At 48.2% G+C, this 23754-nt stretch overlaps 1 protein-coding gene across 5 annotated transcripts in view; it reads left to right on the forward strand.

Moving 5' to 3' along the window:
* The window catches only part of VAV3 (vav guanine nucleotide exchange factor 3), a 167160-nt gene that overhangs the window by 15134 nt on the left and 128272 nt on the right, over positions 1-23754 (forward strand). For all 5 annotated transcript variants that reach the window (XR_004973176.1, XM_036342275.1, XM_036342276.1 and 2 more), the window contains exon 2: positions 11625-11741. Coding sequence is in view for 4 of the 5 variants with exons in the window: in XM_036342275.1 (XP_036198168.1) it covers positions 11625-11741 (117 nt within the window). In the remaining variant the exon portion in view is untranslated. The remainder of the gene's footprint in view (positions 1-11624; positions 11742-23754) is intronic.

Here is a 23754-nt window from a genome sequence, read left to right on the forward strand (position 1 = left end):
ACAGAGCTCAGGTGTTGCGCCTGTTCGATGTCTCTGCCTCCTTTCTTTTCTCACGTGGCTTCCTGCTTCTTGCTTCTCCACTCTGGGTATAGTGACATGTTTTTTTTCTGGAAACATTTATCTTTTTCGATATTTCTTTTAAAAATATGTTATTGATTTCAGAGAGGAAGGGAAAGGGAAAGAGAGATAGAAACATCAACGATGAGAGAGAATCACTGATTGCCTGCCTCCTGCACACCCCCTACGGGGGATTGATCCCGCAACCCGGGCGTGTGCCCTGACCAGGAATTCTACTGTGACCTCTTGGTTCACAGGAATGACACTCAACCACTGAGCCACACCGGTCGGGCTTTCTGATATTTCTTGAGTAAACATTTCAGGGTCCTCAGGAACAAATCCAAGCTAGTTTAACTCCACAAAGTCCTGCCCACCCTTATTGGCTCCATCACTCGCCTCCCTTCCCTACACTTGTCTCTTCCGCTAGACCAGTGGTTCTCAACCTTCCTAGTGCCGCGGCCCTTTAATACAGTTCCTCATGTTGTGGTGACCCCCAACCATAAGATTATTTTTGTTGCTACTTCATAACTGTAATTTTGCTACTGTTATGAATTGTACTGTAAATATCTGATATGCAGGATGTATTTTCATTGTTACAAATTGAACATAATTAATCACAAAAACAATATGTAATTATATATGTGTTTTCCAATGGTCTTAGGCGACCCCTGTGAAATGGTCGTTCGACCCCCAAAGGGGTCACGACCCACAGGTTGAGAACCGCTGGTCTAGACCGTGATGCCAGTAGGCCATGTCACTATACCCTTCCTTCTCCTTGTCGTCGTAAATGCTACTCCTTCTAACCTACTGTCCTTTTACACCTGCCCCTCTGGGTTTGTTGGTTAACTCCCAGGTGTTTGTTATATGGGGGTAAAGAATGGCAAACTATTCCACTCTGTTCTGAGGGTGTTGGTCCAGACTCATATTTTTCATGATTATTTCTTAGCCGCTAAAGAACTTACGATTCTGGGCTAAGTAGAGGTGTATCTATTTTTTGTCCTAGAGATGACATCTGAGAAAGTCTGGAGTTGTGCCATACTCATATCGAGCCATTTCAGAAGATAACTACAGAGAGTTTGCTCTTACAAGTTTTCAAGGATATTCATATTTTTAAAATGAAGTACACCCTAGAGTTCTTACCGTTCCAAGATAAGCATATAAGGCCCTTTGAAAATTTCCTTGAGTAAATCCAAGTTTTTCTTGGGTTGGAATAAAGAAATAGAGCCTTCTGAGTATGGTCGTGAAGATGATGTCAGAAACCATTTCGTACTCTCTGTCCAAACAAGGCTGCCCTGAGACCTGCGGTAGCGCTCTCAGATTTTAATCAGATCACTCTTGCCAGCCAAGCTCCGCTAGGCCAAAGAGGGAAATGGAACACGCGCCCCACTTACTTAGGACTGTGGGAACATTGCTCTGTTACAGACAGTGTGCTTTATTTTTTCCACATTTTTCAAGCAACAAGATTCAAGTTTTATCTTTCAATTAAAATTTAAAGCATTTGCAAATACCGTGGCAGGAAATGGGCAGAGGAGCCTTCACTTTTTCCTCCCTCTAATCTCTGAACTTGGAAGTGAGCTAATGCACGTGAATCGATTCTGAGGACGTTTGCACCCAGAATTTGACATGAACATATTTTGAGGAGAAGCAGGTCTAAAATACCCAAAACTCCTCCCAGTTGAACCGTATTACAAATGCAGGATGTTTATTTTGTTTAAAATTGTTTCCAATTACAGTTTACATTTAATATTAGTTGGTATTAGTTTCAGGCATACAGCATAGCGGTTAGACAATCACATACTTTACCAAGTGGTCCGCCCCTGATATTTCAAGGACCACCTGGCATCCGTAAGCTTATTTTCAAAAGCCATCAAATGCAAACAAGAAGAGAAAGGTCATTTGCAATCTCGCCTGCTACAGATCACCCTTGTTTCCTCTCTGGGTAGAACAGGAAAGCAGAAAGCACTGTCAGTATTTCAGCAGGAAGAGGGTTAAGTGGGGAATGACACAGGGAGTGGGTATTGGAAATACCTGATACATGACTGTTGGGAGACCAGGAAGAGCCGGAATCACAGGAAGCCACCACCTACAAGCTCAGCGACCTGCAGCCCCAGAGCGGATGATTGCCAAGCCCGTCACCCGCAGCTGCGCAAACATCAGCCTGACACTCGTCCCCACTTCTGCCTGCCACTGTTGGGGGAGAACCCTGCTTCTTCTCCTTTCTAGCCGTCTCACTCACAGGCGCGCCTCTCGTCCACCCAGCCCACACCGAAATCCCGCTGGCACGGAATCTGGGAGATGTAGCTCCCAGGCTTCCAGCCCCTGGGAAAAGTTGAAAGGGAGGCATGATAGGGAGGACTCAGCCAGGAAGTTGTTATGGAGACAGGGGTGTCGGGGTGAGGGTGGGGGTGGGGTGGGGCTAGGCCCAAGCCCTTTTCATTTTGGAGTTCCACCCCAAACCATATGTGAACAGCAGTATACATGAACATCCACTAATGCTTCATTCACGTTCGATGCCGCTTTCGAGAAACAAGGAGCGTGGTGTGGGGGTGAAGAGCAAAATTCAATGGAAGAGCGCTGTGAGGTGAAAGGTGATGGCTGTCATGTTACAGCCTTCGGACTGTGTTTAAAGCAACAGCAGAACTAAAACTGTTAGTGAAATCAGATTGCAGTCTCAGATCTCAGCATATTCTTAAAGCGACGTGACCTCAGGCCGGAGGCTTAGGTTCCCTTATCTGTACAATGAGGAAGACGTTATCTCTCTCCACCGTGACTATCTCAGGGAACCCGACATAAGGCACGTGGTGCGCCCTCACTCAACCACGGCGAACTAAGCAGTTCTAGATGCGACCTCTCATTCTGATTTATGCCGGCCCTGGCTGCATTCCCTGCGGGGCGTGGTGTCTGTGTTCTGCCTGGTGCCAGACGGGGGAGGTGGGCCAGGGCCGCCCGCTTCCTGCCCCAAAGAGATGGGGATGGCCTGAGACGCTTGGAGCGGCAGCTCTGGTGTGGGATTCTCCACTTGGCTGGTGATAATGACCGCTTTCTGTTCTCTGAATCGCATTTGAAGTCTGAATTCACAAAGGTGTCTCAGGAATGGTAATTAGAGAGCATGAAACCAGGATTTTCTCACCGGGAATGTCCTGAGAACTACCCTGATGCAGAGGAATCAGTGCTCAGCCCCGCGTGTGATGAGAGGGTGTGGAGACCCACCCGGCCTGTCATTTGCTCATTTGAGTGCTGGGAAGAGACACAAGTATTGTTTAAGCTCTGGAGGGGAAGGTACTTTCAGTAAGGGGAAAAAATCGGATAATATCCTTTAAGAACGTTGCAGCATAATACCTGTAGACAATGCACAGTGTCTCTGTCACATAATGGAATAAGAAATTGCTGTTTAGCTGCAGAAGAATTGAGTTAGGCTGTACATGAGGAAGTTGCTAAAGTTGATTGAGTTAGGAGGGACCTCAGATATTTCAGGTCGTTTTTTGTTTAAGTAGCATGAGCCACAGAAGAAGTACCCGGTGAGTTTTGAATCAGTTGATAGGCCTGCCTGTACATTTAAAAATAATAATACACAGATTTCTCTACTTCAGGTAGATGGCAATGTTGATAGTTTCCTTTCTTTTTTTAGGCCTTCCTTCCTTCCTTCGGTTTATTTAGATGGGGTGAGGCCTCTGGCTTATTATGCGGCCTTTGCTAGATACTAGATTTTGTACAAATAACAACCCAAAAGGTGTTACTTATGTATATAGTTAAGGGGTTATATAGGATGGTTTTCATTTAAATGGCAATTTTAAATTTAATTATAATAATTCCTACTATAATAATCACTGAGACTTGCCTTAGGAATGTAATGTGAAGTACCTGTAAGCAGTTCCTGGGACTACAGACACCATGCCATGTATTTGGGTCTTTCTGTCTGTCTTTCTTCTTCCCTTCCTTTCCCTTCCCTTCCTCTTTTCCCTCCCTCCCTCCTTCCCTCCCTCCCTTCCTTCGACATTAAAAACAAACTAACAAAAGAAATTCATGGAGAGTCCTGAACCAGGTGCTAAGCATGGAGACATGGCCTCAGTCGTTGACAAGACTTCCCAGTTGTAGAGCTCACCTGGACATGTGACATGTGCCATGTGCCATGTGCCATGTGCCGCTGGCCATTTCCAGCAGCAAGAAAAGAGGCTCAGGAAGCAACCTGTGGTTGAGAAGCTCCCGCTCGGTCGTGGCTGTGGCCACCGTAATAAGCCTCTGCGTTTCTGGGAGTGGCTGTGATGGGCTTGATAGTAGCCATTCTTAAAGGATATTATTCAGTGGCTGCAAGGGCCCTTCCCGGCCTTTCTGGGCATCATCAGTGCGTCTCCTAGGAATGGGCACTTCCTCAGAGGCGCTAAGACTTCAGGAATCAGAATACAATGAGCAACTTAAAAAAATATTTTTTTATTGATTTTTTTTTTAAAGAGAGGGAAGGAGAGGGAGAGAAAGAGAGAAACATTGATGTGAGAGAGAAACATCCATCCGCTGCCTCCCACACCCCCTCTATCAGGGATTGAGCTCTAAACCTGGGCATGTGCCCGAACCAGCAACTTTTTGGTGCAGGGGATGACGCCCAACCAAATTAGCCACATGGACTAGGACACGATGAGAAACTTTTGATCTGGGAATTTTCCTTTTATGATATAGGAACAATCCTTTGATGATCTCAACATTCCAGTGGCAGTTTTGTCTTCAATAAGCTCTTGACCTATATATATGAAGCAGCTTTTACAACATGAGTTTCTGTCTAGTACAGCGGTTCTCAACCTGTGGGTCGCGACCATTGGAAAACACATATAGCATAGCAGATATTTACATTACGATTCATAACAGTAGCAAAATTACAGTTATGAAGTAGCAACGAAAGTAATTTTATGGTTGGGGGTCACCACAACATGAGGAACTGTATTAAAGGGTCGCGGCATTAAGAAGGTGGAGAACCGATGGCCTAGTGCTTCCTTGGGTGGCCATGCTTGACTTGAATATATTTGGTAGGTTGGATTATCACATGAATCTTTAACCTTTCCTTACAGAAAGGCAGAAAAGCAAGCAAGCAAGCAAGCAAGTAAGCAAACAAACAAAAAAGCAAAAAGAAAAAAAAAAAAAAGGCAATATTTTCTTTTTTAAAGAAGTGGCTTCATTTTATTAAGAAGATTATAGATTTTCTATCTTAGAAAGCAGTATTAAAAACCAGCAGCAAAGCTTCAGTATTTGAAATATAAATGATGAAGTTATTTCTTAAAATCAATAACTTCGAATCAACTGAAAAACCAATGTGCTTTATAAATATGCCTTTGAAAGTAGTTTCCATATCATCGTGGTGAGTATATTGGCTCAGTGGATTGCAATCTGAGTGCAAAGTATGCTGTTCCATTTATAAAAAGTATAAAAGTATTGAAATGTCAGAGGCCGTTAATAGCACCCTCAGTGAACAGTTCTGGGCCTGTGAAAGGCACTTGGGTAGGCACTGGGAGCATTGTTGTTTGGGAGCTATTTCAGGCTAGTTAGAGGCATACCCAGGGCTTTCTCTAGAAAGCAAAAATACATATAAGTATACGGTAGCACATGCCAGTGGTTACCTGCATGCAACTTGGAGGCTAGAGAATTGGATGAGGGCCCTGATTTGGGGTAGGAACGCTTCATTGAGAAAGTGGTGTATGACGGGAGGGCGGACCTGAGACAGGCGGCGAGGAGGAGGGTTCTAGGTAAGGCTGGCATGTCAGGTTGTGCCAGACACAGGGCACTGCATTCCAGGGGTCTCGTTCCCATCCCCAAATCGATGTAATTTATTCTTCCTGAATGTGAAGCAAACATGATGCAATCATCCTCTTTAGACAAGTGGTATAGAGTGGATGATGAGCAAAGTCAACGTAAGGGTGGCAAGTACGTGGTAACAGTTCTGGGCCCTTCCGCTACCCTGATAATGTCAAATAGTCGTGAACATCCAATCACAGGCAGCCTTTTTATTGCTCACATTAGCAACTTAGCTCGGAACTAGGTCAAACCTTTGGAGACCACACGCTGTTCAGCCTGCTGGCCTTGGCCTTGGAGGTTGGAATCATGGACAACAGAGGTACTCACATCTTCTCTGCTTACGGCACGTTTAGCAACTGTGATTTCCTCCCCATTTCACCGCTGGGCCCAACAACAACAAAACAAGTCACCCAACATTTAAGTTTAAAATTACAGTTGATGTAAAATATTAGGTTATTTCAGGCATACAACCCCGTGATTAAACATTTACATAACTCATGAAGCGATCACCCCCATACATCTAGTACCCACCTGGTGGCATTCATAGTTATTGCAATATTATTGGCTATATTCCCTGTGCTATACTTCACTTCCTGGGGACTATTCGGTAACTACCAAATTGTATTTCTTAATCCCTTCATCTTTTTCACCCATTCATCCCCCAACCACCCTCCCCTCTGGCAACCATCAAAATGTTCTCTGTACCTATAAATCTAAAAACCCTAGCATTTTTGTTTTTAAGTTGTTAGTTCTAGACAACTTCATGGTTTGGGAAAGAAAAAATATAGCCCTGGCCAGTTGGCTCAGTGGATAGAGCGTTGGCCTGCGGACTGAAGGACCAACCCCAGGTTTGATTCCGATCAAGGGGATAGGCCTGGGTTGTGGGCTCGATCTCCAGTAGGGGGCGTGCAGGAGGCAACCAATCAATGATTCTCTCATCATTGATGTTTCTATCTCTCCCTTCCTCTCTGAAATAATAATAAAAAATATGTATTAGAAATAATAATAAAAATATGTATTATACATACATACATACAGTATATATATACACACACACACATATATATATACATATACATACTAGTATATGTTTTTAAAAGAATACAGACAAATTGAAAGGAAAAAGGTTTTACTCTTAATTTGCTTCTTAAATACCCATAGCTACTTACCTGTTGGGCATGGCACAACTTCCCTCATCACTCACACACCGGCACCCCCCACTTCTGGTCCTGCATTGATGGACTCTGTACTGCTTTCTAACCACAGCAGCTGCTGTGCACCCAGCTTCACAGAGGCAGGCCGTGGCAGGAGCGCCGTGCGACCTACGGTTGGAACTTCGCACTGATCTGAACCAGTGGTTTGTGTCGCATCTGACGGCTGTGGAGTATTCCTGTGATTTTCTTGAAAATCTGAAAAACCCTGCAGTGTCCCTGGGTGTTTGCTGTGGCGTTCCAGGTCACTTGGGTGCGTAATTTGGGAACCGCATCGTAATCTCACATCTCGATCGTGGGAGAGAGACTGGAGATGACTTGCCTCCTGGTCTGGGTACTGACCCAGGTCAGTTGTCAGATGGCACGGCTGGGTGCCCAGCCGTGTAAACTCTCCCTCCCTTGTCACAGCACCCGTGTTTATAGCTGCATTTCCCCTGCGGGTCTGACTTCTGTTTACAGCCCAGTCATCCTTGCTGAGTCCAGCATCCTGCATTTTATAGCCAGTTGTTCGGTTCTGGGTGCAAGTGGGTGACACAGTTATTACCGAGTCTCCGGTGTGGAGCTGATGCTTTACATAAACCGTGTTCACCTAAAGCATACAGGGCCAGGGATGCTCAGACAGCATGGCTGAGCGAGTCTAGAACGTGTGGGCTGGTTCCCTGGGAGCTGAATCACACAACAACATACTGTGTGGAAGTGGCAAGTCGGCCAGTCCACGGAGGCCACCAAGTCCCCGCCGCGATGTCGGAACCTCTGTGCCTGAGGACGTCAGAGAGCAGTGAGGCCGACCTTACCTGCATCACCTCTTTCTGTTGCAAGTGACCGATGCTGAAGCCAAGGGCGGAGGGGCTGGTTCTTCTGACAGAACTGGCCCGTGTAATGGGCCCATGTGATCTGGGAGCAGCCTGGTGCTCAGACTTGGGTTTCTACATACCACTTGCAGGAAAAGGAGACAGACCTGCTTGGAGAAGTGGCTGATTCCAGAACCAGAGCAGAGGAACTGGGAGGTGGGCCTGGGACAGCTTGGTTGCAGGAAAGAGAGTCGTGCCCAGAGGACACTGGGCGTGGTTTGAAGGCACCCCCAGGGTCAGATCAAACAGAATGATGGCAATTGATTGTTGTTACACAAGAAAAAAAAGTGCCTGGAGGAGTGGAAAGGCGGAGGCGGAATGAAAGAATTAGAAAAAGCACTCCTTTGCAGTCCCAAAATGGAATAATGGGGGCAACAATTATCAACGAATGCTATAAATCCATGATGAAAAATAATTGGGAAATAGGACAGCCACATGGTTCCAAATTCTCACCCCAGGTTTTTTTTTTGTTTTGGGGTTTTTTTCTTTTTTCTTTTTACTGATATAAAGGGGACATGTACCTTTACAACAGAGAGATGTGGCAGTACCCATCTAAGCCAGCGGTTCTCAACCTTCTGGCCCTTTAAATACAGTTCCTCATGTTGTGACCCAACCAGAAAATTATTTTCGTTGCTACTTCATAACTGTCATGCTGCTACTGTTATGAATCGTCATGTAAATATCTGATATGCAGGACGGTCTTAGGCGACCCCTGTGAAAGGGTCGTTCCACCACCAAAGGGGTCGCGGCCCACAGGTTGAGAACCGCTGGTCTAAACCAAGTGATCAAGCTTAGCATCAGTAATAACGGGACAGCATAACATTCCGTGTGCTCTGATGTGATGAAAGAGAAAGTTCACAATATGAGAGTATTTTTGCCAAAAAGTGTGTAACTCTAGACTTAGCTTTTGGTTCACAGGAAATACATGGGCTGGACGAACAGATTTCAATAATAAGACTGAGTACGTGGATTAAGGGGTGATCAAATTTGAGGAGTGCCTGGAAAAGCGGGAGTGTGCAGGGACCTTTGTCAAACCCAGCAAATATTTGTGGGACGCCGTGGAATCGAACTAGTTAAGGGGTGAGTCAGGCGAAGACTGGGTCTAGACAGAAGGGAAGGCCTGTTTTAAAATCCGCCTCTATGCCTGCATAATGGCCACATTTCCCAGTATATACAGTATTTTACTTTCAGCGGTAATACTTGCTTTCTGAATTCAGGGCCAGAGCGCTGGGTGGAAGTCCCGGTCGTCTTTCCCACACGGGGGACCTCTGACTTGGGTGAGGACTCTTCGGGAGGGGGCGGGTGCAATTATGTTCTGCTCCTGGGTGAGCGATGAGTCGGGCACTTAATTATGTCAAAGGAGCAGTTGCAGAAGCCGCAGGAGAGTCATTATTGTCCGTCTTGGCTGAATGCAAGGCTTTTAATCTGTAAAGAAGCGCTTCTGTGGGGCAGGGCTGCATGCAGAGCCACGCCGTGTCCTGCCGGCCTCCCCGGGATGCTCAGGGTGCACGCAGGCCCTGCGTCCGCCACGGCTGCTGCTTCCCTGTGGCTCTCGCCCCTGCGGCCTCAGCATCGGAGGGGGGTTCCTGTTAAAGGGTAGCAGTCCGTGTCTGAGTTAAGCCCCTGGAAAGACCTGGGTGTTTCAAGTGGAGAGGAAGTAAAATGTGCCTCTTGAGAATTCAAGGACAAACCAAGGTGAGACACAAAACAACCACATAAAACATCCACGGCGCTGAAAGGAGAGAAACGCGGCCGCAGGCATAGCTCAGGGGCCTCTTACGTTCTGGAGGTGGATAATTTTATGTCACGTGCCCCATGGCGGGTGATATTTCCACACAGGACGCGTTCACTGAGGGGTGTGTGCACTTGCTTGGGTGGGTCGGTGTTTTTGACAATGACACTGAGTTCTGTTGGTGTTTGCAGCGTCCCTGGCGTCTGCCTGTCCTCGGCGCCCCAGGGCTGTGATGAGCTGTGTGGGCTCTTGTCCAGGCTCAGCTTTTCCACTTGGCCATTCAAGGGCTTCGTTGGGGTGACTGTCCCTCTCTCGTGCGTGACTAGCTTTCCCCTCTATCACGTTATTCCCATCAAAATAGGGTCATGTCGGAGCAGCTCCATTGTGTTTGAAAAGTCCTCTCTCTCTCTCTCTCTCTCTCTCTCTCTACCTCCTCAGTCCTCTGTTTCCTTTTGCAGCAAATTGCGAGAGTCTGTATTTTATCTTCACCTTTTCTCTTCCCATTGTCTCTTGAACCTGCCCCCATCCGCCCTTCATCCCAATCCCCACATGGCCGCTGCTTTTGTCTCGGTGGACCCGGGGCCTTCACACTGCCGGCTCCGTGCATAGCGCTGGGCCGAATCTTACCTGACCGTCAGCGGCTGCTGACCCAGCTCACCACTCCTCCTTCCTGGCAACACGCGCTTTCCTTGCTTCAGGGCAGAGCTGTTCCCTGCGCTGTTCTCTCTCCCTGGTCGCTCTGCTCACCCTGGTGGGTTCCTCCTCGTCTCGTGGCCTCCTAAGCTTCCCTGGCCCCAGGCCCTCTCCTTTCCTCCCCTCTGCCTTCTCCCTGGTTATGTCAGACAGCATCATGGTGAAAACCACGGCTGTGTATACTCTGTGTGTGGAGTGCACACCTGTACCCCAGACTCCAGACTCGTCCACTTCCTATGGGATGACGAACGGGCATCTCAACTCCAGCGCAGCCAGATGTTAACACCTGCCTCCCCTGGGCCTCTCTCACGCGGATCATTGCAATAGCCTCCTATCAGGTTTGCCCGTCTCCATCCTTGCTCAAGCCCCTTCTACTCTACATGCAAAACAGCCTGAAAGACCCTTTAAAAATAACAGATTGCGTCCCTCCTCTGCTCCCAGGTCTCCTGTCTCAGTCGGAGTACAGACCTGTCCAACAGGGTCCTTCATTCTCGATCCCATTTCCCTCTGCTCACCTTCCCCCTCTGCTGGCCACGCAGCTGCCCGGGCCATGTCGCCCCTTCCTCAGACATCCTCAGTCACTGCTGCCGAGGGCCCTGGGTAGAGGCTCTGTCCTGGATTCTTCGTGGCCTGCGCCTCACCACCTCAGGTCCCTGCTTACCTGTCCTCTTCTCTCTGACACCTTCCTTCTCCAACCATCCCTTTGAATCTCCCCACCACCACCCTGATCAGCCCTCCCAAATCCTCCTCCTGGCTTTATTTTTATTATTTTTATAAAATATATTTTCATTGATTTCAGAGAGGAAGGGAGAGGGAGAGAGAGAGACATCAGTGATGAGAGAGAATCATCAATCAGTTGCCTCTTGCACGCCCCCTGCTGGGGATCAAGCCACAACCCCGGCGGGCTTGTGCCCTTGACCTGGAATTGAACCATGACCTCCTGGTTCAGAGGTTGACACTCAACCACTGAGCTACGTGGGCTGGGCCCGGCTTTATTTTTTTTCTACTGTGCTTAGCACCACATGAAAATAAAAATACTAACGTTTTTGTTGCCGGGTTTGTTCTTGTCTGTCTTCGTAGAACATGAGTTTCACGAGGACAGACATCTCGTCTGCCTTGGTCACAGCATGTCCCCGGGGCCCGGGACGGGTGGCTGCTTGGTAAATCCAGCTGCAGGGGCCATTGAGCAGCAGCCTCAGACTGAGGGCTTCCTCCCGGTCGCTTTTTACGGCGTTCCGGGTGTGACCGAGGACAGGCAGAGTGGGCATGTGCGACATAATAATGGCTGTTTCTGTCCCTCAGTTTCTCTGTTTGAAGAACATACGGACCTTCCTCACGGCCTGTTGCGAGACGTTCGGAATGAGGAAGAGCGAGCTCTTCGAGGCCTTTGACCTGTTCGATGTCCGGGACTTCGGAAAGGTAATGTTGCATTTTATTTTTTCATGTATTTTTTTTTTTAATTGGAGAACCTTTAAGCAAATACTTGTTTCTTATCTTGTTGAAATAGGACATGTGACTTAAGTGGCCTACATGTCTGAGGACCAGTATCGTTTCCCTCCAGCTCTCTCTCTACCCCAAAGACTCCGAATTTTTGGAAGCTGGGGATGTTCTGTGGCCTCTCTCTATCTTGACTTGGGGAGGTGACTTGGGGAGGTGACTTGGGGAGGTGACTTGGAGAGGACACGAATCACTGAGATGTTTGAGATGGTTAAATAACTCCTTCACTAATAGCTATTTCCAAGGACGTTTGTTACAGGGAATGTTTTCATGTTATGGTTCTCGTGTGTGCCCCCAACACTTGTGTGCACGAGGTGACTGGAATCACCCTTTCAGAAGTGATGGCCACTTATTCTGTAGTCTTTGGGCATAAAGTTAAACTTCTTACATGTAAGAAGCCATAAAAGAGACAGGCAATGACGTGAGTCTCCATGTCCCCACCCCCCGCCTCCAGTCCTCCTGTGAGCTCTGAGGCCCCCCTCCCCCCCCAAAGCCCTACATGCATCCCAGCAGGACAGGGGCAACCTGTGCTGGTGTCCCTCTCCCTGTGTGTCCCCCTGGGACTCCGCCTGGCCCCCGGTCACAGGAAAACTCCCCCCACCCAAGGCTCCTCGGCTTGGCTTGCGGCGGGTGCAGGGGGCCCCGGGGGCCTCGGGGGCCTGGCTAGAAAGATCCTCATTGGCGAGTGCCTGCCATGGATCAGCCACTAACACATGTCCCGTCTATTTTTACTGCCCAGGATGAAGCGTTTGACATGTAAATCTCTCTTTTTATAATTTTCTGTTTGAACTCCCACTCTTATTAGAAGTTTGATGTTTCTTCCTCGAAGTATTTTCCGTCCTGAATTATTCAAGCGTCTCCGGGGTGTTTGTGGCCCACGGGGCCCTAATTAGCCTCACGTCCAGCACTGCCTGGCACTCCCTCTCCAGCTGAGGTCTGCCAGCCGGTGCCCTTGAAGATGGGTCCTGCGAGGTTCCTTGGCGGCTCTGACACCCCCCGCCCGCTGCCTTCTGCGCCCGCAGCACTTTATTTAGCCTCCCGCCGGGCCACGTCCCCCCAGCTGTGTGGCGAGTTCTCTTCAGGGGCTCCTGGGTGCTTTCCTGCCAGCGCACTTGGATCAGGGTCTCCTTATTATTAACCGGCTGTCTCCTGCACACCCCCCTGCTGGGGATCGAGCCTGCAACCCAGACATGTGCCCTCGACCGGAATCGAACCCAGGACCCTTTCGTCCACAGGCCGATGCTTTATCCACTGAGTCAAACAGGCTAGGGCGGGGTCTCCTCATTCAACCTCTATGGAGGTACCGACTCCCACTGTCCGAGCAGCATTGGGGATCTCTGGTCTCCTTCCTCCCAGAAGGCCCGGACTTTCCTGCTCATCAGCCAACTGCCAGCCTGCAGCCGGCCCAGCCCACCAGGGTCCCCAGGAGACCACCTCTGTCTGCCCACAAAGGCCGCCTTCACGCCTCCCCGTCTGACAGCCGGGGCTTGCCTGTATTTACATAACTAAACTCTCCAGTGATTCCCTCTGGACAAAGAAAGCTTGGTCCGGGGCCTCCTTTGTGTCTGTTTGGGCGGAGAAGGGGCAGCAGCCTCTGGCCTTCCCCAATGTGGGGTCTGAATGGGGGGGGTCTGGTCGGCTGGCGCCATTGTGGCATCAGCATCGGCAGCAGGATCCTCCTTTGTTTTTGCACAGAGCGACCTTTTGAGGAGCCTCTCCATCTCTTTCACTGTCTTTGCTGGTATATTTCACCCGGCAGTTAACACCAGGCAGATTTTCCCATTCTCACCGCGTCTTACAGAGCCCTAGTGCCCGGGCCATGCACGGGTCATTCTTCACACTCTAGTGATTATTCAAGTGCATGTTGGGTCTGCTTTCTAGTAGTTTTTGAGCCAGTTCACAAAACCCTTCACTGTTTTCGAACCTTAATACAGTTGAAAACTTCTAGAAGGGCATTGCCCAAGGAACCCCATTGTCTTGAGAAATGTGAATGGGTAGCTTCGGAAAAAACACCCTTGTTCACATGAGTTGGGTTAACACTGCAGGCCATGTCCTCCCTCTGTGGGAGGGGTCTGGCACACTAAAGGCACTGACAAGTCCTGCTTATGAGGCTGAAGCAATGTGGTTGCAAACTATGCAGACCTTTCCCAGAGCAGCGGCAAGAGGGGCCCAGGGTGAGCTCTCATTAGGGCTGCATATGACCTGTGAAAGGTGAGGAGAGAAAACGAGGAGATAACGGAGCAGGTGCAACTTAGCGCCCCCCCCCCCGCCCCCCTTAAATGAATGTAAGAAAAATCTAACGGCATTTACACTCACTTTCTGTAGATCTATTTTGCAACCCAGTCAGTATTTTGTGTTGCATTTTTTTCGAAGGTTTTTACTATATTTGTCCATTCTTCATTTTCCCTGTATTTCATTTTTGGTGTTTTTGGCACTTGCTGATTATCAGGTGGAGACTTGGTCTCTCTGGAACACTTCAAACCTTTTTTGGGTGTGTGTGTGTGTGTGTGTGTGTGTGTGAGAGAGAGATTATTTCTTTTAAAAATGGAAATATTTATTGTTTTGTACTAGGAAACTTTCTAGGAATAGGTTTCTGTGTTTCTGCAAATACATGCTGTTTAGTACATGCGTCCTTCTTCCATTTCAGCTGTGCTCAGAGACCCTCAGCCCTGTCCTAGTCCTTTCAGTGTAGTTTATCCAGGGCGCACACATACGGAGCTCACGGAGTCTAATCTGCCGCCATCAGTGGTGAAGGTGATGGCTGGGAAGTCCATGGGGCTTGGCTAACTCCATTAGGTGGCATTACAGTAGCCCATGACTCGTCTGTCCCCGCAGCGTGATGCAGACCCTCGGCCTTCAGTCCTTCAGCTGTTGTGCGTGTGTGTTTCCTATGAACGGGCTCCTGTGGAGAAGGAGGGCGGTGTTTTCCGTGTTTATTCTCCCGGTTATCTTCTGAGCGGCTGTGCACATCTGTGGGCCCAGGAGGCCTGGCGCTGGCCCAGGGGCAGAACAGAGCGGGGGTGGGACTGGTGCTTGCGTCCTCTGCGCAGGGCGGCAGGAAGTCAGCTCAGGAGCGTTCAGACCACCGAACAGCTGCAGGAAACAATTCTTGAAGCAGCTGCAGCGGTGGGTCAGCCGTGCACACTTCCCTCAGAGAGTCGCCAGCTCTGAGTCACTTGTTTTCCACCTGAGCACCGGGTCTTCGGAGGATTGCAGTGGAGACATGTGGGTTGACTCTGGACCTTCCGCTGCTTAGACGGCCCTGGGGCCTGGAAGGTCCCGCTGAATCAGTGTGTCCGAGGACGAAAGGTGCCAGGACCAGCTGGTGGACGGGGCTGTCGGAATCACTGGGTTAGAATGAATGGATGGCATTTGCATCTCCCAGGTGTTCTCCTGGGACCCGTGTGCGCCCAGTTGCACACTCAATGTGCTGGGTGACCCCGGCATCCGCTTTACCTTGCTGGTCTCCTCCGGGGTTTCTGTGTAAAGGAGCTGAGGGGTGATGCTTGCTGCTTCTGAGTGGGCAGGTGCCTTATAGATTGCTTCCACTCTGTAGCTGCCTCTCATAATGCGTCTTAGGGTGACCACCCTAGAGTGGTTGTATTGTGGTATGGGAGGGTAGAGTCTGCCATTGTTACTGGTCAAGTCTAGGTTAGTATTTTTGTGTGTGTTAATCCTCACCAGAGGATATTTTTCCATTGATTTTTAAAAAATATATATTTCATTGATTTTTTACAGAGAGGAAGGGAGTGGGATAGAGAGTTAGAAACATCGATGAGAGAGAAACATCAATCAGCTGCCTCCTGCACACTCCCTACTGGGGATGTGCCCGCAACCAAGATACATGCCCTTGACCAGAATCGAACCTGGGACCCTTGAGTCCGCAGGCTGACGCTCTATCCACTGAGCCAAAACAGTTAGGGCTCCATTGATTTTTTAAGAGAGAGTGGAAGGGAGGGGGAGAGACAGAGAGAAACATCGATGTGAGGGAGACACATCCATTGGTTGCCTCCCACATATGCCCTGATCAGGCCTGGGGATTGAGCCTGCAACCCAGGTATGTGACCTTGACTGGAATCGAACCAGGGACCCTTCAGTCCACAAGCCGACGCTCCATCTACTGAGCAACTGGCCAGGGCAATCTAGGTCAAGTTTTGATGATGATTGATAGCATCGGGTGTGGGTTGGGTAAAGTTACAAAAATGCACTGATGGCCAGATCCAGGTCGGAATGAACTCTGCGTCTGCCCCTGCTGTCTCTGAAGCTTAACATCGCTTTAGTAAAATCACTGCTGCTGATTTTCTAGTAGCCTTTAGGTTTTTGGGAGGAAGCAGCAGAAAAGCATGGATTTATTGACTGTCAGATGATAGAGTACAATTTCTTAGAGAGCTAATAAAGTATAATTTCATGACATTGTAGATAGTGAAACTACTATGAACTGTAATAAAAGGGAGACAGTATTAATGAACATTGCTTTTTCACAACATTTGTTTTCACTTGGAATTTGGTCAGTAGACTGCCCCAAGACTTTCATAAGTAAGTAGACATTTTGGTAGATAAATAAGCAACCAAGCACACACACCATCTTTTCTACACTGTTCTGGGCTCACAGTAGACTCCCTTCTGTAGTACCGGAAAGATTCTTAGGGCACAGAAGTTTCCCACGGAGCAACAGTTCCAATTAGTGGATGGTGAATTATTTAGAAAATCATCATTAATAATCCATTTTTCTACCCATGGACCCTGGAACAGCATAGAATTAATTCATAACTCTTCTATGGGACAATCCCTCAAACACATGAAGATCGTTATCATGCTCTGCTAAGCCTCTTCTGAAATCTTTCCATTTTGTTTATAACCTGCCCAAATCTGAGAATAACTTGAAATATCTTATCAAGACAGCACATATCGCATGAGCAGTTAAAGATTACAACATTTCAAACCAAGGAAGTGATGAGAAGCTAAATGGAGGAAAGGGCGCTGTCATCATACCCACGCGTCTGAGGATGAAAGTTATCGCCCAGCTGCCCTGAAAAGTCAGGAAAAAAACGTAATTCAGAAAGCGAGCTTTTGAACTAGCTGCAAAGCCTTTGTGTCCAGTAGACCTTGTACAGAACAAAATAAAAAGTCTCAGAATGAAAAAAATTACAGAAATAAACCTACAGAATTATAGAAAGACTACTATTCAAAATAGTTGTGAACATTAGACATCTGCTTTATCTGCCATTGTTATATGCACATACTTTGCTAAGAGGATTAAAACAGATAAACGTTGTATATAAGGTTTTCAGCATAATGCCTAACACATGAGAGGGTGCTAGAAAAACGGGAGCTGTTAAAATATATGTTTAAACATTATTGGGCAGAGGCAGTGACTTCTTATAAACCCACTGTTCCCCTTTCCTGACACGAAACCTCTCTTTCACTACTGTTTGCATTGCGTAGCGTGCGTCCCTTTGAGGTCAGGGTATGGACTGAATTTCTCTGCGGAAGCAAACAAGAACGAGAGGAAAATGTAGATAAAACAACATGCATGAAACATTTACTACGGATGGCTCCGTAATAATCAGCAGCCTCGCTATTGTTTGTGACCCATTAGAATTGCATTACATGCAGGCTGAACCATGTGAAATTTGCTAATATTTGACACACTTGCAGTTTTATGCGGTTTAACCCAATATTTTGGCTCTAGATGGCTTATGAAGAAGATAAGTAATTGTTTTAAAATGAGAAGAACTGTCAGTGTGGATGATGGAATTGATATTTTCTGCATGCTTTTGTTTTTTGTGTGTCTGTGGTAAAACTAGAACCAAATGAGCATGTGTTGTAGGGCGTATGTTTTTCCTTCAACATAAAAGGGGAACTTGGAAACAGCAGCGGCACTACTTCTGTTTCTGTAAGAGAAAAAGTTCTTGGAATTAGTCAGGGGACCCGGCTTTGCGTCATGCAGAGCCCTCCAGTTCTGTCTCCTGGATTGGCGGGCCTGTCCTTGGTTAAATCATCTCGTGGCTCGTCAACCAAAATGGAGTGTTGACTATTTATTTGAAAATCCAAATGGTCACAAATCTGGCTCACTTTTAGCAGGCTGTGTGTTAATTAACATAAGGTCTGTACTCATCTACCCAATTCTTTTTTTTTTTCTTAAATATATTTTTATTGATTTCAGAGAGGAAGGGAGAGAGAGATAGAAACATCAATGATGAGAGAGAATCATTGATTGGTTGCCTCCTGCACACCCCCAACTGGGGATCGAGCCCACCATCCGGGCATGTGCCCTTGACCGGAATCAAACCTGGGACCCTTCAGTCCACTGACGCTCTAGCCATTGAGCCAAACCAGCTAGGGCACATCTACCTGATTCTTTATGAAACTGTAATTCTATCTTGACAAATGAATACATATTAGTACTTACTGCTTAATATTGTTATGTCTGCCTTCCCAAATTTTAATTTCCTCAAGAATAGTGAGTTGTGGTGTCAAAGATAGACAGATTTAAGTTTATTTTCTAGACTCTTCTTTTGTCTGGAAAGGAAAAAGTATTCTAATCCAGAGACTGGGCATAAGAGCTTTGGAAAACATTGCATGCTGCTTCCTTGTCCGCCGATGGTAGCACCCAAGGTGGTGGGTACCAGGCGCTCTTTTTAGTAGCGCTTTTGGGGATTTTGCACTTGCAGTGGCTCCGCCCATCTAGCCAGCCCATTGTTTCCCAGGCAAGCGCCTCCCTGCATCACCCCAACTTCACTGCCCATGCATCCATCCCCCCCTTTGTTCATCTCTTCCCCCAGGGATCTGCAGGGAATGGACCGGCAGCCCCCTGGTGAGTGTGAAGTTGCAGCTGCCTGGTGAAGCTGCCCAGATGACCACGCTTATACTGTCTGGCCTCCCCCTTGCCCTCTTCCTATTATTAATACCAATAAACTGGCTAATTATGACGATAGCAAAGTGGGTAAAATGGAAGCAATTTCTCTATGGTTATCAAAATATCACATGGCACAGCACTGTATTGATACGGCCGCGCACTTTGCTGGTGGGTAAATTCCTGTTTGTTGAAGTACCGTTCGTTAGCTGATATCGCCGAAGGTTGACATCAGATACATTTTTAAAAAACAACTTATTTATCATCTGCTTCATTCCAGCTACACCCTGACTGGCAGGAGTTCTGTTCCAGGGCCTGCTCCCTTCGGGGCAGCGTCCTGCGGGGCCCCTTCTGTTTCCCTCTCACTTCCTGTGCGTTTAAAGGGCCCTCACCGAGCACAAGTACAGCGTGTGGGGCGACTTTTTCTTTCTCTTACAAATAAAGATGGAAACCGTCTCCTCCTGAGCCAAGTCTCAAATGAACACAATGCTTTCCCCTTAATTGGCAGCACAAGTGAAATGAAAGGTAACATGCAGTTTATTATTGAGACATAAGACTGGCTTTTGTTTTTTCCTTAGGGTTTTCCTGGTGAAGATGGGCTCGCTATTATAATTGAGTTAAAACGGAATAGGTATGGGGGGGACCATTTCAGAGGACATCCTCTCAAGGCCAGGGGAGGCCGACACAGCAAGTGCACGCAGGCTCAGAGTGAGCCCTCCTCCCCCTCCCTCGGCCTCCTGTCGCCTGCCCCTGACTTTGGGACCGCGGGGCTGTTCAGTTTCCGGGGGGCAGCAGCTTGGCTCCATCCCGGCTGCACCTTGCGCCTTTTCTGCTGTTGCTGCGTCACCATCTGGAATCCTAGGGACCTCTTCTCCTCCAGGTTCCGGAGCGGATGCCAAGGGCGCGTTTGCCTTGACAATGCTTCATGCCTACCTCCCAGCTACCCGAAAGGAAGCGGGCGTGCTAGGCTTTGTTAGAGGCTTGGACACAGCAGGGAGAGTTCACGGTTAGGAAGCAAACCCTCAAAACCCGTTGATCATTCTGATCGTTTTCTAAGTTCAAAGAAAGAAAACTTTGATAACACTTAAAACTGAAAGGTTAAAGTCGGTGGTGCGCGGGGGCGGCGAAATAGCCATTTCAGATGGTGGATAAAGAAAAATTGAATTTATTTAAGGAAAAAGGGCGGGGGGGGGGGGGATGGGACCATTGAGAGGGAAGGGCTCCACAGCACTGAGCCAAAGGGTACTGGGTCCATGAGGGCAGCAAAAACATACTTAGGACAGTGCAACAAGCAAGGGCTCAGAAGCAACAGAGCGCCGAGGCGGGCTGCTGTGGCTCACTGGGCAGGCAGAGAAAGGGGCCTTGGACACGGGCTCAGGGGGTGAGCCCGGATGAGCTGCTGCTGCCCATTGCTCCCCTGGTTGCAAGTCTCATGGGGTCCCTTGGAGGTTAGGGGATGCGCGCCTGTGGAGGTTAGGGGAGGGAGTGGCATTGGCCTTTTGTCCTGAGAGCATCCCTTTCCTGCAGGTGGAAATCTTGGGGGAGCCCTCAGGGGAGGGTCTCTACAGAAGATTCCTCAGCTTTGCAGGCTGCTCTCTCGGCGTGGTCTCCCCTGATTGGTCAGTGCCAGGGCAGGGTCATTCGTCAGCGTAGCTCAATATACTTTCCTATGATTTTCTTTTTAGTTTAAATGTGAACATTTAAACAATGTTCGTGGTTTAAATATGGACATGGGAGCATAAAACACCTTAGAAAACAAGTCATTTGGGAGGTGGAGAGGGGCGAGCTGCTTCAGGTGAGGTGTTAAGACACCGATCGTGTTACATCCTGTGGTTGGTCAGTGGGAAGCGTCCATAAATGAAAAGAAACACCCTTAAGTCACTAAAGCTTTGCCTTTGAAGTTCTCTCACACAAACATTCAGTTAACAGTGAAAGCCATGGATTTGAGAATGCTGCCGGGAAGACGCGGGAGGGGGTCTGTGGGACGCCTCTCAGGTCGCCGTAGGCTTCCTGCTGAGGGTGGGAGCTCACCCCCGACCAGGGCAGCGGGCTCGGCCACCTGCGCAGGTGACGTCCGCGTCCGTCAGACTCGCACTGCCCTGCGGACGCTGCGGTGGACACTCTGTCCGTTGACTGTAGAAGCTGAAGGAGACCTGAGACAGCTCCAAGTCTAACCCTTTACTTTTCTAGAGGAGGAGACTGAGGTCCAGAGAGGACCACTGACTTCTCCCTGGCCATTCTCTTGTGTCCTTTCCGAACTGTTTTTGCTCTTAGCACCTTCTGGCATCAAATACGTGATATCCACCCCCACCCCCACCCCCTCCCCAACGAAGGCTCCAACTTTCTGGACGCCAACAAGGTGTGGTACCTTTCATTCGGTTCCTGGCGTCGGTGTAGCCCCCGAGGTTCAGGGCTCAGTCCTCAGGGTGCTCCCACCTTAGGTGACAGCCCCAGTGTTGGAAGCTCAGGGTACCCGCCCTGCTGTCGGACGTGGCTACGAAGTCCAGCGTTTGCACATCCCGCTCCTCAGGGCCGGTCGTTTGCTGGGAGGCTCCCGGGACTCAGGGAGGCACTTCAGGTGCTGTGGCTGGGTCGGTCAAGAGTGCCCTGAAGGACAGGAATGAACAGGCAGATGAAGAGGTGCACCTGCGAGGTCTGGCAGGGCCCGGAGGGCAGCACCCCCTGTCCCTTGGAGTGGGGGTGCCACCCTCTGATGTGTGGATGTGTTTACCAACCTGGAGGCCTCTGCCATTGGGGGCTTTCTTTAGAAGGCTCTGTCACGTCGGCATGACTGGTACTCAGCTCAGTCCCCTCTCCTCTCTGCCCCCTGAGGTTGGGGTGGGGTGAAAGTTCCTAATCCAGGTTGGGCCTTTCTGGTGACCAGCTCCCACCTGAGGCTATCGAGGGGCCCAGCGAGAGTTGCCTGTTAGCTCCCCAAATCCTCCTATGGCTTGAGAAACTCCCAGGGATTAAGGAGCTCAGTGTCAGGATGGGGGTCAGAGGCCAGCTGTCACCACAGAAGATGCCCCTGTCATGCCTTTCCCTCAGAACACACAGGGTTTTAGGAGCTGAGCGTTGGGAGCGTGGAAGGAAGACCAAATATATGTTGTTATTGTGTCACCGTGTCGCCCTCCGGGACTAGAGTCAGCCTCCATGGTGGCCCCGATCTCGTCAGCCCTTCGCTCTGCTGTCAGGCTTCCTGCTTCAGACCTGGGCGCCTGCACCTGCCCCCAGTGCCTCTGGTCGGTTCAGTGACTCCCGTGACCCAGTTCCGTGAGCTCTTCGGGCTGAGCAGGTGTTCCAGGCAAGGCTCGGGGGCAGGCCCCACGTCAGCCATCGGCCAGGCCTCTTCCAGGAGCTTTGCCAGCCGGGGGCGATTTCAGGACCCAGATTCGGCAGAGCTGCCCCCTAAAGGGCGGATACAATTTTGGTTGTTACTGTGGCTACTTGAACATACTTCTAAAATCACTTTAAATCTATTCCGAGTGTCCTGGCGCCTACAATACTAGCAGGATGTTGGGAGCCGGAATACCCTGACTGTAGCGGTTTAACGTGTAAGCTGTGTTTACATTCTCATGGATAAAACCTGCCCATGAGTGTTCAGGGATGAACCTATCCAAGCGTGCATATTGAATAGGTGACCCAGAGGGCTGAAGACACGAGGTTCCAGGTGGAATGAAGCCGGAGATGAGCTGTGAAGGTTAGCGGTGAATGGGAAGAAGGAAAGGGAAGACCATTCTGGAGGGGAAATACTGGGAATAAACTTTGGGATAAATACAGGGGAGATGATTTTTAATTATTAGCATGTATTTGCACATGAATTCTGCTTATCTTTGTTGATGTTGCATTTCAATATTTCATAGCCATCCTTTTTATCGTAGATAGTACTAACACAATCTCGAGGCACTCAATTCCAGTAACCGCAAATTGGTGATATCAAGTCAGTATTATTATATTGGGATCGACTTCATATATAAATTTAAAGCATTATTTTCCACTTATTGTTCATAAGAACAGTTTTGAAAGCGATACTGGAAAGAAGTCCTAAAACTCTTAAAAAACCCACCTAAGTTCTCTAGAAACGTTTGTGGTCAGACTTGTACTTCGTTTGGGTAAAGATTTTAAATGAAAGTCCCTGGCATTAGTTTTGAAATAAACTGGCTTTGAATTAATACAGACATGCTCTTCTATACAAAGCAAGCCTTCCTTACTTGGCCTTGTAGTTTTCCAAGAGCCCTTAACCGAGTGTTTATTTAATTTGATCTTATTCACAAAACAGTTTCTCCGTCTTGGGCTGGAGCAACTCCCAGGTTCCTGTGGTTGTCCGACTTCTCCACCCTGCGTATCAAGTCCACTGACTGTTAAAGCTAAAAGGAATGGAAGCCCCAGAGTCCATATTATTAGATGAAAGAACATTTAATACTCAATGTAACCCACTCAAAAATAATGAACTGAGAGGTTTGAAGATGAAGATAAAATCTAGGAGTCCCCTGAAGCCTCTAATCAGTTATTGCTTCTCTTAAATTCGAGGTGTTTTTTTTACCATCTCACTTATGGGAGAAAGCTCCTCTTTTAACTTTTTCTAGATATTCTTTGCCTTTGTCATTTTGGTACTCAGACACCTCCCCACTCTTGATATTTGGGTACAGTTTTTCTTCCTTTTTCTTTCTCTCTCTCTCTTTAAATCTATTACAAATTATCTGGTTAGCTATTTTCTGGTTGATGCTAGAAACTAGTATTTTTGCATATATTTTAAAATTTATTTGCACAGTTATCTCAGCTACCTTAAAAATGACCTGGTATAGATAGCCCTAGCCGGTTTTGCTTAATGGATAGAGTGTTAGCCTGCGGACTGAAGGATCCCAAAATCGATTCCGGTCAAAGGGACATGCCCGGGTTGTGGGCTCGATCCCCAATAGGGGGCGTGCAGGAGGCAGCTATTCAATGATTCTCATCATTGATGTTTCTATTTCTCTCTCCCTCTCCCTTCCTCTCCGAAATAAATAAAAATATATTTAAAAAAATGACCTGGCATAATAAAATTAGAAGCCGACAGGAGCCTGCTTCTAATGTGCCCGG

The sequence above is a fragment of the Myotis myotis genome, unplaced genomic scaffold (assembly GCF_014108235.1).
Source record: "Myotis myotis isolate mMyoMyo1 unplaced genomic scaffold, mMyoMyo1.p scaffold_m19_p_18, whole genome shotgun sequence".
In the NCBI taxonomy this organism is placed as follows: domain Eukaryota; kingdom Metazoa; phylum Chordata; class Mammalia; order Chiroptera; family Vespertilionidae; genus Myotis; species Myotis myotis.